This window comes from Balaenoptera physalus (genome assembly GCF_965194825.1).
Source record: "Balaenoptera physalus genome assembly, chromosome: 8".
In the NCBI taxonomy this organism is placed as follows: domain Eukaryota; kingdom Metazoa; phylum Chordata; class Mammalia; order Artiodactyla; family Balaenopteridae; genus Balaenoptera; species Balaenoptera physalus.
This window is the reverse complement of record NC_138887.1, coordinates 94,794,786-94,811,140: the sequence shown is the minus strand read 5'-3', so window position 1 is coordinate 94,811,140 and position 16,355 is coordinate 94,794,786. Positions and strand designations below refer to the sequence as shown.

The 16,355-nt window shown below is 38.7% G+C and overlaps 2 protein-coding genes across 3 annotated transcripts in view; one reads left to right on the top strand and one right to left on the bottom strand.

The window, feature by feature from the left end:
* Positions 1-3,822, top strand: part of FAM3C (FAM3 metabolism regulating signaling molecule C) — a 48,327-nt gene extending 44,505 nt beyond the window's left edge. For both annotated transcript variants that reach the window (XM_082473279.1, XM_082473278.1), the window contains 2 exons: positions 956-1,082; positions 1,674-3,822. In XM_082473279.1, the coding sequence (XP_082329405.1) occupies positions 956-1,082; positions 1,674-1,763 (217 nt within the window). In that variant the 3' untranslated portion in view covers positions 1,764-3,822. The remainder of the gene's footprint in view (positions 1-955; positions 1,083-1,673) is intronic.
* A 2,324-nt stretch (positions 3,823-6,146) lies between these two features.
* WNT16 (Wnt family member 16) overlaps positions 6,147-16,355 on the bottom strand; it is a 17,412-nt gene continuing 7,203 nt past the window's right edge. The window contains exon 4 of the mRNA XM_082473277.1: positions 6,147-13,780. Within this exon, the coding sequence (XP_082329403.1) occupies positions 13,316-13,780 (465 nt within the window). The 3' untranslated portion in view covers positions 6,147-13,315. The remainder of the gene's footprint in view (positions 13,781-16,355) is intronic.

The window sequence follows — 16,355 nt, the reverse complement described above, 5'->3', positions numbered from 1 at the left end:
TTGCCTTTTGTCACTCTCCTTTCTTAGCCGCTATGTGGTTAATATTTTCATTTTTATTAAAAAACCACTTGGCAGTTGTCTCTGAAGTAGAATTTATATCCCTATTCTCAAAATTCATTTTCTTTTAAATAAAACATCTGGTGTTAGAAACATCCAAATTTCTATCAGCATTTACCTTTATTCTATTCAAATGTAATTTACAAAGGGTTTAGTGGAGATTCAAAGTGATTTTTAATTTTACAAAGATGTTAGTTGCTTAAGATCTTGGATTAACCTGAATAGGCACCTGCTGACTACAGTTTCTCTTATTTATTTGATGGATGTAAATGAAAATGAATTGTTGTTGTGAAATAAAGACACCTAAAAGGCACTTCTAAATAGCATGAACTTGAAATTAATTTCTAGATTTCATGGCTTTCATCACTAAAGAATTCAAATAGGACTTCCCTGGTGGCACAATGGTTAAGAATCCACCTGCCAGTGTAGGGGACTCAGGTTCGATCCCTGGTCCAGGAAGATCCCACATGCCTTGGAGCAACTGAGTCCGTGCACCACAACTACTGAGCCTGCGCTCTAGACCCGGCGAGCCACAACTACTGAAGCCCGCACGCTCTAGGGCTCAGGCTCCACAGTAAGAGAAGCCACCGCAATGAGAAGCCCGCGCACCACAACGAAGCGTAGCCCCTGCTCGCCACAAGTAGAGAAAGCCCGTGCACAGCAATGAGGACCCCGTGCAGCAAAAAAAAAAAAAAAAAAAAATTCTTTAAAAAAAAAAAGAACTCAAATAGTAGGAATGTTACTCTGATAAAATTTTTTTTTTATGTTCTCTTATCTAAGCCAGCATTCTCTCATTTATTTCATGGTTGTGTGTTAAGTATCCTAACTGTATCAGTATTACTTAGATAACATACAGGGCACTACATTTATTGTATTATTCTTTTTCTCCCTCTTTAAGACTCAATGATGAGGCCCGGCAGCTCATTGCTGAACTGGGGAGTACGTCTATTACTCATCTTGGTTTTAGAGACAACTGGGTCTTCTGTGGTGGAAAAGGCATTAAGACAAAAAGCCCTTTTGAACAGGTTAGTGTCTTAGGCTTTCATAATTAATGGACAAAAGCAGTTGTGTGAAACCATGCAGGACCTATTCCTATCCCAGTTATTTGAAACTTAGATAAAGCAGACATTAAATATGTTTGTGTTTTTCATAGGTTCTTGGTAATCAAGTATTTGAAATCACCGTGGCACTATTTTGATTTTAAACTTAAAAATAGTCAATTCTGCATGAAAATTATTTTCCTACATGACAGTGCATTGGCATATGATTAGTTTTATCTTAAGCCTTTTAGGAAGTTGGTTATTAAAGATTTTAATTGAACTTTTGTTACTGTAATCAATTAAGTTTAGAAATACTTTAGAACTCAGTAGAATGTAAACCTACTTTTGACTAACAAATGATCCTTTAAAGACCATCTGCAGTGTTTTGTTCTTTCAGCTGTTATTTGAAGGTCTGCTACTACATGCCAGACCCCAAGCGTTGCTCATTTAATATATTGAACAATAATTTATATGTTGATAGAAGTGTTACTGAAGTGAGTACGCATAAGTATGTTATTGCAGATATGCAGTTCGCTAAAGTTTTAAAAACTATATACTATGATTGTGTTCCAACAGCACATAAAGAACAATAAGGACACAAACAAATATGAAGGATGGCCTGAAGTTGTAGAAATGGAAGGATGCATCCCCCAGAAGCAAGACTGATGTGGAGAAAATTGAAGGGAGCATACTTTCACTTGCTAATGGGAAAGCCCTAACCGAAAAACTACATGTAAATATTTTAAGAGCATGCAGCCATCTCGGTGTGTGCATGACCATTATCTCTTTTGATATCAGGATTATTTATTGCTAACGTAAATAGACATCTTTGTAAATAGTCATCATAATGAGCAAATCACTGAACCATTTCTAAGCACATCTCCCTAATGGTACAATGTTCAGACTGCGATGATAATGGCATCTTTTAATTCTAAAAGCATTACACAATGGATAACTGAACAGATTTGAAAAATGTATTGATATATATACTAGTTGCTGTGAAAAATCTGTCATGGAATAATATGGGTTTTAGGGAGGAGACTTTGTTTTCTTTTATATATATATATATATATATGGCCTTTTGATGATAGTATCTTTTAAATTAAAAAGATATTGGGCTAGTTGTGTGTGTAATGTTACTTTACAGTCTAACTCCCCTGTTGTATTTCTTTTCTTAGTCTTGCTCTTTCCATCCCTAGAAACCTAGAAATAAAATATGAAAACTTGTATCAAATATGTGAAAAGCACAACAGAATTCTTCATTTAATGTACACAGTAAAGAGGAAATATATGAATGTAGGTGCATCAGGGCTGTAGCTTGCTGGATTTTGAGTTAATAGTGTGCATGAATTGATTTTGCATAAGCTATAGAGTAAGACGGGTGCGGCGGGCAACTCCACAGAGCTGAGGAACCAGGCCAAGTCCCTTCCCCAGCCTTGGTAGGTCATTCAGGACAGCATGTCAGTATAGTTAGAGCAATACTGGCCTAAGTTTTCCTTATTTAAGTGTCATCAGCATTGACCAAGTGGTTTGGAAAGAGGCATGTTTTAACGTCACAATAATTTTGGATTGTATACCAAGAAATTCTGTATTTACTTTCATCTAACTTCGTAAGAGTAATTCTTGCCTGAAAAGGTAACGACATATTTAGAAACGTCCTGATTACTGATTGGGACTGATACCATTTAAAAAAATAATTTTATTTGACACACAATGACTTTATACCCAATTCTACATAAAAATATAAGAGATCTACCTTTTGTTAACTTCAGATGTTCACAAAATGACTCAAGTTTTTAAAATATTTTTAGGGCATTAAATATCTATTGTGTGTGAAGTATCTTAAACTGGAACATAAAAAATGTAATGATCAAACTGCTATTCCCAGTAAAAGGCAGCACTTCAATTTTGGATCTAAATTTTAGATGACTTATATAAGAAAAACTAAAAGCAGTATTTTTTATTTTGCTGTAAACCAAGGTGGAAGGTTATTCAGCTATTTCTTAAACATCAGTGAGTTTGGGGGTACTGTTTCTTCCCTCAAACTGAATGTAATTCATGAATAAATGCACCTTACACATCTAAACAATTTTTGTAAACTTTTCAGATTTTTGGTGCTGATACGCTAAATCACATTCAGCATGTATGTTTTGACATTTAAAATACTTCCCTCAATTCTGTAAATTAAAAGAATGGCTATTTTACAGTTCCAGGGATTGTGAAATAAGTGTTGCTTTTTTTAAAAATAATGAGAATAAATACTCTTGGTTTTGCATTGTGAATTTTTTTGTATTATCTGGCAAAGTAATATGCCTATAGAACTTCACACTGAGGTTTGTCAAGTGTGTATTGTACTGCTTGACATGCAAAATTAAAGTCATTCCTATGGGTAAACACACTAATATCCTCAGGATATATCTTAACATGGATAGAATTTAAGTATCTAGATGGCAGGACATCCCTTTCAAGATAAGGACTATAACATGATAGCTTTGTAGAGGTGTATAAAATGCCAAAAGAAGGGGTAAAGATTGGTTATGTAACTGCTTTCATGCAGTTTGCTATTGTTTCGGTTCTGCCTTGTATACATTATGTCAACATAACTTTGGAAGCAATAATTTTACTGTATTTTATTTTCAGGTAGCTTTTAAAAATCAGCATTGTAAATGCAGCAGTGCTCATTTAATGTTCAGAATTTTCATTAAAATCAAAAATTTGGCATTGACACTTTGGTTTTTTAAATGGTGTTTAAGGACTTATGAATGTGTATTTTTTATTTGTAATCATAGAGGCTGTCCCAGAACAAGTATATTATAATATGCCTGTTAAAATTCAGCAAAGACAGTAGGAAAATAAGTGATATGGGGAAATTAATGAAAAATTGAGCCAGAATCTTTATATTCCTGACTTTAATTTGATTAAAGTTTATCATTGTTCTTTCTATATTGTATTTGTTTTGAAATGAATTAGCTGATATTTTATCAATTTTTGCCAGAAGAAGCTCAATGCCTTTAGCCTGAAATGCACTTTATATTTAGTTTATACAAATTATACATAGGTTGACCCCCCCCAAAAGATGATAGTTTAATTCAGTTTCATTTGACACTCCCCATTCTTAAATGAAAGAATGAGAAATGTGCTGTGTTCAGTTAGTAGAGCAGTTGAAAGTGGAAATGCATTTACAATAGTTTAAAAAATGAATGTGAAAGGGAAAAATTGCTTGTGTTGATCAGGAAAAAGATTTGCCATTTAACCTCTTCAACTGGGCCTTCGACAGCAGTAAGTGCATGTAAATTAGGAGTTGTAGAATGAAGTACCAGATCTTACTTCTTCTAAAGCATTCCTCAGAAGCGTTCTTTTGCTGTCTCTTCCCAGGATGATTTTTCTGTTGTAGACTTGGTTTTTGATTGGCACGTGCCAATGGCTAGTTAATCTCTGTTTCCCTCAAAGCTCCCTCAATTTAACCTGGCCTCAGCCTCTACTATTGCTCCTCTCCCCATCCCCATCTCCTTTCTTGAGGTTCCAGTGAAATCAAGAGTTAGATGGAGCGAAAAGCGGGCAGGCCTGGCCCGGGAGTATCAGGGAGCAGCAAGGGATGGTGCAGTCAGCCTGGTGAAAGCCCGTCTGGAATCTAAGAGGTGTCCTGCCCCAGAACCTTCCTCCAGTCCAGTGAGGGGCAGAGTACTGGAGGGCAGCTGTATGAAGGAAACACTTTCAACACTAAGATGTCTCTTCTAGGACTGCTCAGAAAGGAAGAGGGACTGCCAGCCCTTTGGGTAGAGACAGAAGAGAGGTTTCTCTTGGTTTTGTTCCATGGGTAGTTTATAAGCAAACGTAACACAGCGAAGACAGTCTTCCCAGTACAGCTGGTTCACAGGTACAGCTGGTTCACAGGTACAGCGGGCTGCCATCGCTAAGCTCCCTGTCCAGCTCTGCAGAAATCATGCCTACCACTGGAGTGTATTGACTATTGAAAGAACAAGTTGAAACTCAGTTGGCAAAAGATACTCCCTTTTATTAGGGAAAATTGATTTATGAACCTACAAGCTTCTAATGTTCCATATAATCATCCCATATTGTTTCACTTGATAACCAGAGAGGAGCAGGGCCTAAAATCTTAAAAGAGGAGAGAATTCTGTAATTCGACAGGGTAGCCTACTGGCTAAGAGTACACAGACCTGCCTGAGTATGTGTCTCGGTTCCACCATCAGCTACATGAGGACCTTGAGAAAGTCAGTATCCTCTCCTGTAAAACTGGGATAGAACTATGTATTTGTGGTGTTTACCAAAATGCCTGACACGAACTACTCTTTAAATGCAGCTGTTAGCATTTCTATTATTGCTCTGTCTTTTGCATTCTAGTAATGTTTTAGCCATAGAGGAAAGTTAAGTCAGCCTCTTTAGCTTTCCAGCCCCATCATACCAAGTGTTATGGTCTGAATATTTGTGTCCCCTCAAAATTCACACGTTGAAACCTAATCCCCAATGTGATGGTATTTGGAGGTGGGGCCTTTTGGAGGTGATTAAGTCATGAGGGTGGAGCCCTCACGAACGGGATTATTGGCCTTATAAAACAGACCCCAGAGAGCTCCCTGGCTGGGCTTCTCTGCCATGTGAGGACACAGTGAGAAGACGATCATCTGTGAACCAGGAGGCAGGCTGTTTCCAGACACCGAATCTATTGACACCTTGATCTTGGACTTCCCAGTCTCCAGAACTGTAAGAAATAAATTTGCTCTTTTTTTTTTTTTTTAAATTTATTTATTTATTTATTTATTTTTGGCTGTGTTGGGTCTTCGTTTCTGCGCGAGGGCTTTCTCTCGTTGTGGCAAGCGGGGGCCACTCTTCATCGCGGTGCGCGGGCCTCTCACTATCGCGGCCTCTCTTGTTGCGGAGCACAGGCTCCAGACGCGCAGGCTCAGTAGTTGTGGCTCACGGGCCTAGTTGCTCCGTGGCATGTGGGATCTTCCCAGACCAGGGCTGGAACCCGTGTCCCCTGCATTGGCAGGCGGACTCTCAACCACTGCGCCGCCAGGGAAGCCCATAAATTTGCTCTTTATAAGCCACCCAGTCTGTGGTGTTTTGTTATAGCAGCCCGAACAGACCAAGACACCAAGCCAGAAGGGAACCATTAAATGACTAGGGTAGTAAGGTCATGAGAGAGGCTACAGCTATTCACCCGAGGTTCTCCTTAACCTCCAAGCTCCTGACTATATACTACCAACCCTTCCACTCTGACACTGAACTCCCTTTCACGTGCAGAATTCAAGCTTTTGTGTATCTCCATGCAGCTAGCATTTCAAATGATCACATTGATATAGTTTCACTTGCTGGCCCCCAACAAGTATGTGAAGTTATGAGACTTCAGCCAGAGGCAGGGAGTGTTCTCCGATTCCTTCCTGTGGCAGCAGCTGAGTCTCACAGGACACTCTGCTGAAGCCCCAGCCCCAGAGAGCACACGAAAACCTCCAAACTCTCCACCCAACTACTGCGCACGGCGGGGTGGGGCGGCCATCAAGTCAGAGAAGATGCTGAGACTTGGCTGACCCCCTTACACCCCAGCATTTGCTTCTTGCTCAAAGGGCCTGTGAAGGTTCCTACCTATCAGCAGGGGTGCCTGGGCAAAAGAAGAATTTTGAATGAGAACTTTGAAACCTCTTTTTTGGTTTCTGGGATCAACACTTTCCTTATAAGTCTGTTATTTGAAATTTATTCATTGGACTTTCAGACACATTTTCAGCAATGCATTATGTGCTCAAATGCAGTCCTGCTTGTCTACCTACCACGCAGGTGCTGTTGCTACTGCTTGGATGTCACCTGATCGGATGAACAAGCTCAGTACTGGGGCGAGGAATTCTTTGCCGGGTTTTACTTAGCCTTCTGCATCACCAATGGAATGAGATGGCCAAGCTGGAAATTGGCTTCTGTGCAGCCCCGTGTAGAGGGAACCTGATTAGAGAAGTACTGTGTGCCTCGTTTGACAAGAATAGAAATGAATTTCAAAGAAAATGTCTTGCAGGTCCAAGCTCTGAGCAGAGGAGAAGTGAAAGCAAACGGTGCTGAGGAGTAGAAATATGTTCAGTCGCGGGGAAGGCAGTGGCCGCTGAGGGCTGTGATTCTCACGGGGAGGCTCTGGGTGGAAGAAGAAGAGCGGATGGTGAGGGTTTCCTGACGTGTGAGGAATGAGCCCGTGTGCCCTTGACCAAAGGGGAGTGCACCTTTCCCGGATGACTTTCTGTTCTCCCTCAGGGAGAGGACCTGAGATTTAAGATCAGTAAATGAGGTGACACTTCAACTGCTATAGAAATCTGAAACTTTTGGCCTGGGAACGGGGTTGAGAGCCAATTCTTGTGGAACTGTTAAAATCCCATTATGAAGAAAAACAAATCCCGTTATGAAAATACCCTGGAGAAGTTTCCCTGCAGTTCTATAGCACTGGGATTGTGGGATGGGCACAGTTACAGGCACTGTGGCAATTGAAATTCTGACATTGTAGTTAATATATTTAGTCAACAAATTTTAGAGTGTAGTTTCTCCAGAAGTGATAAATTGGGCATTTGGGGGAAGAAAAGTGTTTAAGCTAGCAGAGGGGAGAATTTTTTTCTCAGAAATTTATCTTTCAGCTTGTAAAAGTGTTAAGCCTGGACCCATTAAATATCAGGCATGTTAAAGAGGATTTATCACATTTACTTTTTCAGTTTTCCCATGTTGCTATCTTACCATATGCTATTTCTTGCCTTGCTTGCATAGAGCCTTGTGTGGAGCAAAAGTGAGTTGTTTGCCAGGGAGTTTGAGATCAAGCAATTAAAATGGGTAAGACTTTAAACGTACACAGTGTTGTATGTCAATTATATCTCAATAAAGCTGGGGAAGATATAAAAACAATACAACTGACAAAATTTTTTAAACATTTTTTAAAAGTATAGATTATGGACTAGAAATAAATAGGTAATTATTGACTTACATTTTGTTTATTTACACTTTTCCTTGGTTACGAAGAGTTCAGGTGTGTTTAAATATGCAGTTAAATTTAGTGATATTCCTCTTTTATCAAAGAGTAATTAGGATCTATAACGGGCCACCCTTCCTTTTTCTTGGCTAAACACAGCCGGGCGGACATGGGCCATGATCACAGACGGCTGTTACTGACATGCAGAAGAGAAGGCTTCATGGCCTCTTTGGAGGTGAATCACCCCTAGGGTTCAGAATGGCAGTTTAACAGAGGGAAACAGGCAGCCCTATATCCCCGTTCTCCCTGCTCTTCCAATTCTCGCACACAAATCAGATGCTTTCATTTTTTTCTGCAAATTTAAAAGTCATGTGAAACTTTGTGTTGACTTGGTCCACGTTTATTATTACTCTCCCTTTACAACAAGTGGGAGAGGCTGCTCTTTCTAGCATGATTTTGTTTCAAGAGATTTTAATCATGCAAACCATCTCTACTGGTTTTTCTTTGGATGTGGATGTAAACTATTACCAATGGTAAATTTCATCCATCTTTTAAAAATAACACTTTATGTAACAATTGGCTGTAAGCACAACAATCAAAAGGATGTAAGTATTTATTTAATGTCGCACTAAATTAGTTTGATCTTCACCCCTAGTCATTTCCTTTTGGAATGATTGTTAGGCTCTTGAAGCATAATCCAACTGTCAACCACATTGGGATCTAAAATAGAAGGCAGTTTAAATCACTTAGAGTTTAGAAATCAAGAGGCAGTGTATTTTAATTCCATTTCATGGTGAATTCTAAGACCTCAATTCTCCCATCACTTCTCTCCAGCTTCTCAACCAAGTTTATATAATCAAACCAGGGAGGAACACCCTGTAACTGTCATTATGTTTACAAATCCCCAACCCCTTTAAATGGTATACTGTAAACTCTGTACTATTTTCTTTCTGTGAGAGGCGCAATAACGATATGATGGTTAAGGGCACAGTCTCTGAAGCTAGTCTGTTCTGTGTGACCTGGGCCAGCTACTTACCTCACCATTACTGTGTCTGTTTCTATACAGTAAGGACCACAATAATGGCACCTACTTTATGAGGTTATCGTGAGGATCGAATGTCTTAATATATACGATTTACTTAGAACAATGCCTGGTACATAGTAAGTGCTATCTAAGTGTTTACTAACATTATTTTCTTTTTCAAAGGTGTTGAGTCCTTGGTGTACCACTGTGTTCCCTTTCATGCTGGGCCACACATTTGTCCTTCTCAGTTTACCTCATTATCCTACTCTAAGAAATGTTATGACTTGTCACATCTGGTCTATACTGAAACTGAAATTTAAAAGACAATCAAGGATCTTAGCCAATTTTCCTTAAGAAAGTCTTGTCTTGCCGAGTATACATGGTTCCTGGAGATATGATTTGAATTTTTCTTCCTTCAAGTCAGCTAAGTGGATTATAGTGTTCTGGTAACTAACTGGCTCCAAACGGTGGGTTTAATTCCTCAGTATTTGATGGCCTTTGGAAGGTGATGCAAAAAAATACCAGCAGCTCACCGAATTGCCTATAAATAAATATTTTCATGAAAAGCTCTTCTGGTTCCACATCTTAAGTAAAACCAAACACATCAGTACCGACAGTACTTCAGAAAATTAAAGTGTTTCTAAAATATTTACTGTGAATATCATGTGGTTACAAAGCTGCACAATAGGGTCATAACATCTAACTTACGTAGTTCAATTCCATCGTATTCTTAATATAACTATCATAGTTTCTTAAAAAACAAACAAAAAACCACCAACAACTAAACCAACTATCATCCAGATCATGAATAAGGAAATAATGCCATTATTTGTATTCAAACAAATCAAAGTGTTTTTGTGTTGTGTAAAGTATTATTATCAGGTAAATGCTTTAATTAACCAACTTCCTTATCCAGAGATTACAGATAATGCTGTTTGATACGTTTTTCTGGATCACATTTCAAGATAATCATCATTGCCTCTAACCATTGCCTCTATTAAGCAGTTCCAAGTGTACAAAATGTTGAACTCCTAAATTGAAAATTAATACACTGGAGTGTAACTCCCCTCCCCTCTTATCATCATAAAGGGCATTTGAACAAATCAAGGCACTTTTTACCCACCGCGATTGTCTGGCAGTGAGCCCGATCCATGTGATACCAGAAAGCTGTTTCCTAAACACATCACTAGAGCTGGGGACTGTCCAGCATAGAGGACCCTTTATGGTAACATAACCTCCTGGTTTTCCTCTGTGGACTCATCCCTTTCCTATTCTCAAACTATGTGGGTTTAGTTGGCATGAATGCCACTGCCATTTCCCAGCATGGGTCTTGATTGCTTTAAAATGATCAGTGTATATCATCCAACCCCAATCCCCAATGGCCATTGTGATTGGCTCAGGGATAGGCACATTAACCAATAAGAGCCAATGATGACTTTTGCTGGGCATTCTGAGAAATAAGTTTTGCCCTCTCTCTTGTGTGTGCAACCAAAAACAAAAAACAAAAAACAAAAAACAAGAACCTCTCCCTTTCCTTAGAATGAGTAGTAGGAGAATGTTAGATCTGGAAGGAAGTGTGGCAGCCGTGTTGATGAGAAAAGCCGAGAGCCCAGAGCTGCTGAGACTAGGGTATTGGGGGGGTTGGCACAGAACCCTGTGGAGCCTACCGTCGAAGACAACATCACAGAAGCCAGCTTCTTTAGGCTGGAGATGGAGAGACCTGAGTCCTGGGAACATGGCGTGAGCTTTCGGATCAAACTTCACCTGAATCGGTCACAACTCTAGACTTTTCACCCACCGAGTCAGTACATTTCCTTTAATGTTTGTCAGTCTGGGTTGCTTTTTTTGTTACCTGCACCATAAGAAGCCCTAAACCATGAAGGCACAATAGCCTAAACTGGATAGAAGCGTTTGGGCCCCAGAACGTGTATTTCCAGGAGCACCATGCTGCTACCTATACTACGATGGGGACTGGGAAGGAAATGGGCCAAAGCTAGGCTGTCAACCAGTAACACAGGTGAGACATTCATGGATGGCTTCCATGGTGACGCCAGGGAGATGGAAAAGAAGAAACCAAAGACACAGCTTGGGAGCTGGGAGTTCTTGCTCAGGCAGGCGGGGGTTAGGGGGTGGTGCTGAGTTGGCACCACTGTTTTTCAGCAGTGGCTGAATAGTAGTCATGTATTTGTGAATTAAAGTCTCCCTGGTTCTCACAATCGGTTGGTAAGTTAATTACGAAAAGTTTTCTAGTTGATAGAAAACAATGGTTATTAATGGAAACTGCAGTCTTCATGTTTTAAGAAAGAGTGCTTATTTTCAACGCAGATAAAATAGATATACTTTGCAAAAAAAAGGCATAATAATAAGTGTCTATTTTTCAGGTTATTCTCATCAGTGGATGCTGAAGAATGGTAAACCGCTCTTAAATAAGCACTGTATTTGTTCATTTGTCATTTTGGAGTCTCTCATTCAGTAAATAGTAATTTTGTTAAACTTTAAGGGTCACAGTTAAATGTTTAGCCTTGATTTTAATATTAGATCAGAGTCATTTTCCATGGTTTGCTCTTTTTCACAAATTATTGCTTTGCCTTTTAAATAAAATTGAAAGGAAATAGGATGAGACCAGGGTGGGCAGGGAAACATTTCTTTAGCTTATTTTGAGAAAAAGAATATTCTTTCTTTGTCCATTCTGAACTTAGAAAATCTATTTTTTCTATATGATACTGAAATATTTAACAATTCATAAAAAACATAGCATTTACATTAAACTACCACCTTAAATACAGCCCTGTAATTTTCACCAGGAACCTTGTAAAATATCATGACTCTACATGCATGAATACTAAAACAAGAAAGACCACTCAAAACTCACATGGAAATGCAGCATTTCACACAACATATTAAATATCCAGGATATCAAATCCACAAATTGATCATTATTCTGATTTAGATTCTTTTTTCCAGTTAAGACTTTTACTGTATCATTTATTATAATAACCTTACAAGTTAAACATAACTAATTGAGAACAGAATTCAACTAATCTGACTGCTGAAATAGCACAATTGTCAATATATTGCCGCATATTTTAATTTACAACATATAAAGCTGCCATTTTGGCAGGAAATGCATATCCATATAACTGCTCAGTGAACTTCTTTTTCAATGTATGAAAAAATGTCAAAGTTAATAGTATGAAAGGAAACAGAAGCTAATATTATTTCTGAGATAATTTTATTGCCTTAGCTCTTGGGCTTTGGCAAAAAATATCTTGTTTCAATATATATCATATAACTTAAGAACATTATTTACAAAATATTAAAAAATTTAACAAAATACTGTACAAAATACTGTCTTTACACATTTAAAGGGTAGTTTTCCTTAAAATGTACGAGAGCCCTTTATATTTCTACCTCTGATTTTCCCACATGCTTTCAGGATCCCTTCCTCCAGTATTTCAGAGCTGAGTTTTTAATAGTGGAAGCTGGTCTATAATGAAAGTGTGAAGCCAAAGATAAAGGTTGCTATATACCTTACTGATACTCTTGTAGATCAATTCTCCTGGTTAAAAGTCACTTAAACTCCAAATCATACATTTTGCTTTTTACATTTTGCTTCTTACATCTTGCTACTTTTGTTTTGTCACGAAATATCGCTAACAAACATGTTTTAGGGGTGTTATATCACTTATGAAGATTCTTTCTTCTGAAATGAATGAAAGTGTTAAGTAGGCACCCACCACTTCTGTTAACCTGTCCCAACACCTTCTGTTTCTATGCACCAACACTTAGTATGATTTATTCATAAAAAATACTCAGAGAATGAGATTCATGTTTACTGCTCCTTGCTGCTCTAATAGATGTCTTTTAAAAATGACTAATATTCACCCACCACTACTGAGTTCCATAGTCAAGGATCTTATCCTGAGTATGGACCAGGTCTCTCGGCATGAAGGCTCTTTCCTGTTCTTTCTTGCTTACGAGACAGTTTATCTTCCTTGCCCCTCAACATCTGTTCCCTAAACCACCAACATATGAACTCAAACTTTTTCAGTTTTAGAATCCCAAGAAATCTACATGCCTAGTGTGTGACATTGACATCGATCAGGTAAAGGGACTTCTGAGAGAGCCTCGAGGATCTGGGAATTCTGAGGAGGCAGGTGTCAGGCTCCCCAGCCCAGCACAGTGGGAGCCACTCCCGTTGTACGTCTGTCACTGGGGACTCTTGCCCAAGGCTGGCTGGAGTGGTTACTTGCAAGTGTGGACATCAGTCATGCTTTCACACCTCCTGCAGCGGACATAGCAGCACCAGATAAACTTGCACTCGCATCGCTCCACGTGCCTGACCACGTGGGTGTTGTAGCCCCTGCCGCAGCAGAGGAGGTTGCAGCCGTCTGCGCCCTCTGACGTGCGGTTGCACTCTCTGCCTTGGGTCCCTGGGATCCCGAGTTTCTTATCCTCTACACAGTAATTAGGAGACTTATTAACGTAGAGCAGATCATCCTTGTGGATTGGTATTTTCCTCTGATCTTTCTCTCTCCTGTGCATTTTCCTCTTTATTTTGTCTGAGATTTGGACACTGTTTTCATATTTATCCTTCAACAGACGGCCAATCTTTTCGAAAGAAGACATGGTTTTCCAGCATGTTTTCACAGCACAGGAGCCGGAAACTCCGTGACACCGGCACTCTAATGACATCAACTTGGCGACAGCCTGAAACCAACAGGAATTGAGTGAAACATTGTTCATGAAGTGTTTTACTCAACAACAGAAGCACTACCAGCCTAATCACTTAACTTTCTGGATCTGTTTATTCCTGTATAAAAACGATGGTTATATACTTCAATTAAAATTAAATAAAATAATAATAGTTTTAAAAATACTTCAATTAAATAATAGAAATAAAATAATAATAATTTTTAAAAATAAGGATGATTTTGCACGTAAAGGATCTTTTAGGTTGCTTAGAATTCAAATGTTTTGTCTTTCTCTTCACCCTACAGAACAAACCTTTCTGAGTCTAATTTAAAGCTGCAGACCAGGCTAATAATGTTAACAGAGATTAGCTGAGATAACAAAGGGAAGCTACTTTTATTTCTAGTCTCTCATTTAATTTTGGGTGCGAAAGGATGTTCATTAGTGCCTCTATGTTCCTGATACCGTTCATTTTAGCACTTTGCTACTCAGAGTGTGGTTCATGGGCCAATAGCACCAGCAGCACTTGTGAGAGATACAGAACCTCAGGCCCCTCACCAAACCTGCGGAATCAAAATCTGCATTTTAATAAGATCCTCAGGTGACTTGTATGCCCACAGAAACACCTGTGGAACTTTACAAATAACCCCTGAGATTCTTATTTAATTTGTCAAGGTGGGGTCCAGGCAATGACTTCTACAAAGCTGCTCAGATGATTCCAAGAGCATTTAAGGATGAGAGCTACTGAACTGACAGTTCTCAGGTTTGATCACTGCAAAAGTCAGTTATATTCACAGGGGTTTGGGGGGATATGCAATCCCCTGGTCACAGACCACATGAGAAATCCTGACTAATCAACTTAAGTTGGTCGAAAGAAGGGGCTGGAGAGTGCGGTGGCTCCCAGCCAATTCTTCCCCTTTTCTGGAAAATTAATTCAAAACATACGTCCTATTCTTGAAGGATCAGTGGCACCCTCCTAACATAGAAAAGGTATAATATTTATACGATTTTTCAATTCTAAGTGCCGAGTTATTCTGTTCTGATGGAGGAATTCCATGAGATTACATACATGGGTTAGAATCCATTGCCTGACACACATTAAGGTCAAAATAAATTCCCCCCGTCCCTGAAGAAGAAGGTACGGTAAGAGTTGAGATAAAATTTCAGATGGGGCTAACCGTGCAAAAACAATACAGAGATTTCTAAAATAAAAGTTTATAGTTCTAATTTCTTACATACCGGCCAGTCAGCATAACTTCCTGCAATCCCCAGAGGATGGCAGAGCAGATTAATAAATCGTCAGGACTAACTGGAGAGTTGACATTCTGTCAACAGGCTGGGTAAAATAAAAAACGGATCTAGCCATTCGATAACTTGGAAATTATGTGTGTAATCTCGCCAAAGAAAGGAAAAACCCCACCGCTTAAATTCCACTTAAAGTTCTTATCAAAACTATAAAATGACAGGGGTTTCTACTTTGTTATTTTGTACCACAGTTGACATTGACATGTTTGTGGAATGTTACATTTCCTAACAAATTAACTAAAGTTTCTGAACTATCTAATGAGACAGAGTATTTCAAACAATTTGTTATATTTGCAGCCTTGAATGAGAGCATATGGTATTGATTTGTGTAATAGTCAATACTTTATATTAGTGTTTAAAATAATAAACCGAACAACATTTAAACACTGTCTTTTATAGGATACGACACATATGCTTGTTTTGAACTCATGAAACTAAGAAGCCAGTAGATATGTCTATTTCTTATTATCTCAGGTAAAATTTACCTTTCAATTGAAAACAATTTGGCACACAAGCTTATTTGGTTAAATTTATGGCATTTGATATTCACAAAGCCTTCAATTTTTAAAAAGTCTCCAGGCAAATAAATGTTCAAATTAATGCGATCTGCCTACTTTTGTTCAGATTTTAAGTGCCCAAAGGATATGAGAAAAAGAGAGCTCAATCAATGCCGGGTAACAAAAAAACAAATTGTCCAAAGAAAGCCAAAAATCTAAGAATGTAAGTTTATGTGTTTAAACCTGATCAACACTCGTTACAGTCATCACTTAGTGATTTAGAGCTGCCTCTCGCTCAGATTCTTGACTGAGGAGCTGACTTTTCTTTTATTAACCAGTTCAGACATCACCTATGGTGTTGCCAATTTGCAAAGCATGGAGGACAGAATAAACGCTCACCAAATACTCATTGAATGGTTAGTCTAGCTCACTTGAACAGTTTTAACTCATCCTCTGTTGGTAATCTGAATAAAGAAGAGGTAATAAAGACCACTTTCTTCAACAAAAGAGTCACTGCTAGGAAGTCAATGATATTGGGAGACCCTGATCTGGCTGGGTTTTCCTCCAATTCCTCAGCCTACAGCAGTGCTAGGACACAAGAGTGACACACTACTGCACAGGTGTGAAGGATAAGAGGGAAGACTGATTTTGAATCCAGGGATACCACCTGCTGAATCTGTATCTGAATTTTGGGGAGATTTTCCTGCCATAGAAAACTAGAAACTTTTAAATACGTGGAGTTAACTAAACTTTCTAGAGATATTTTTAAGGAATTTAATTCTATTATCTTT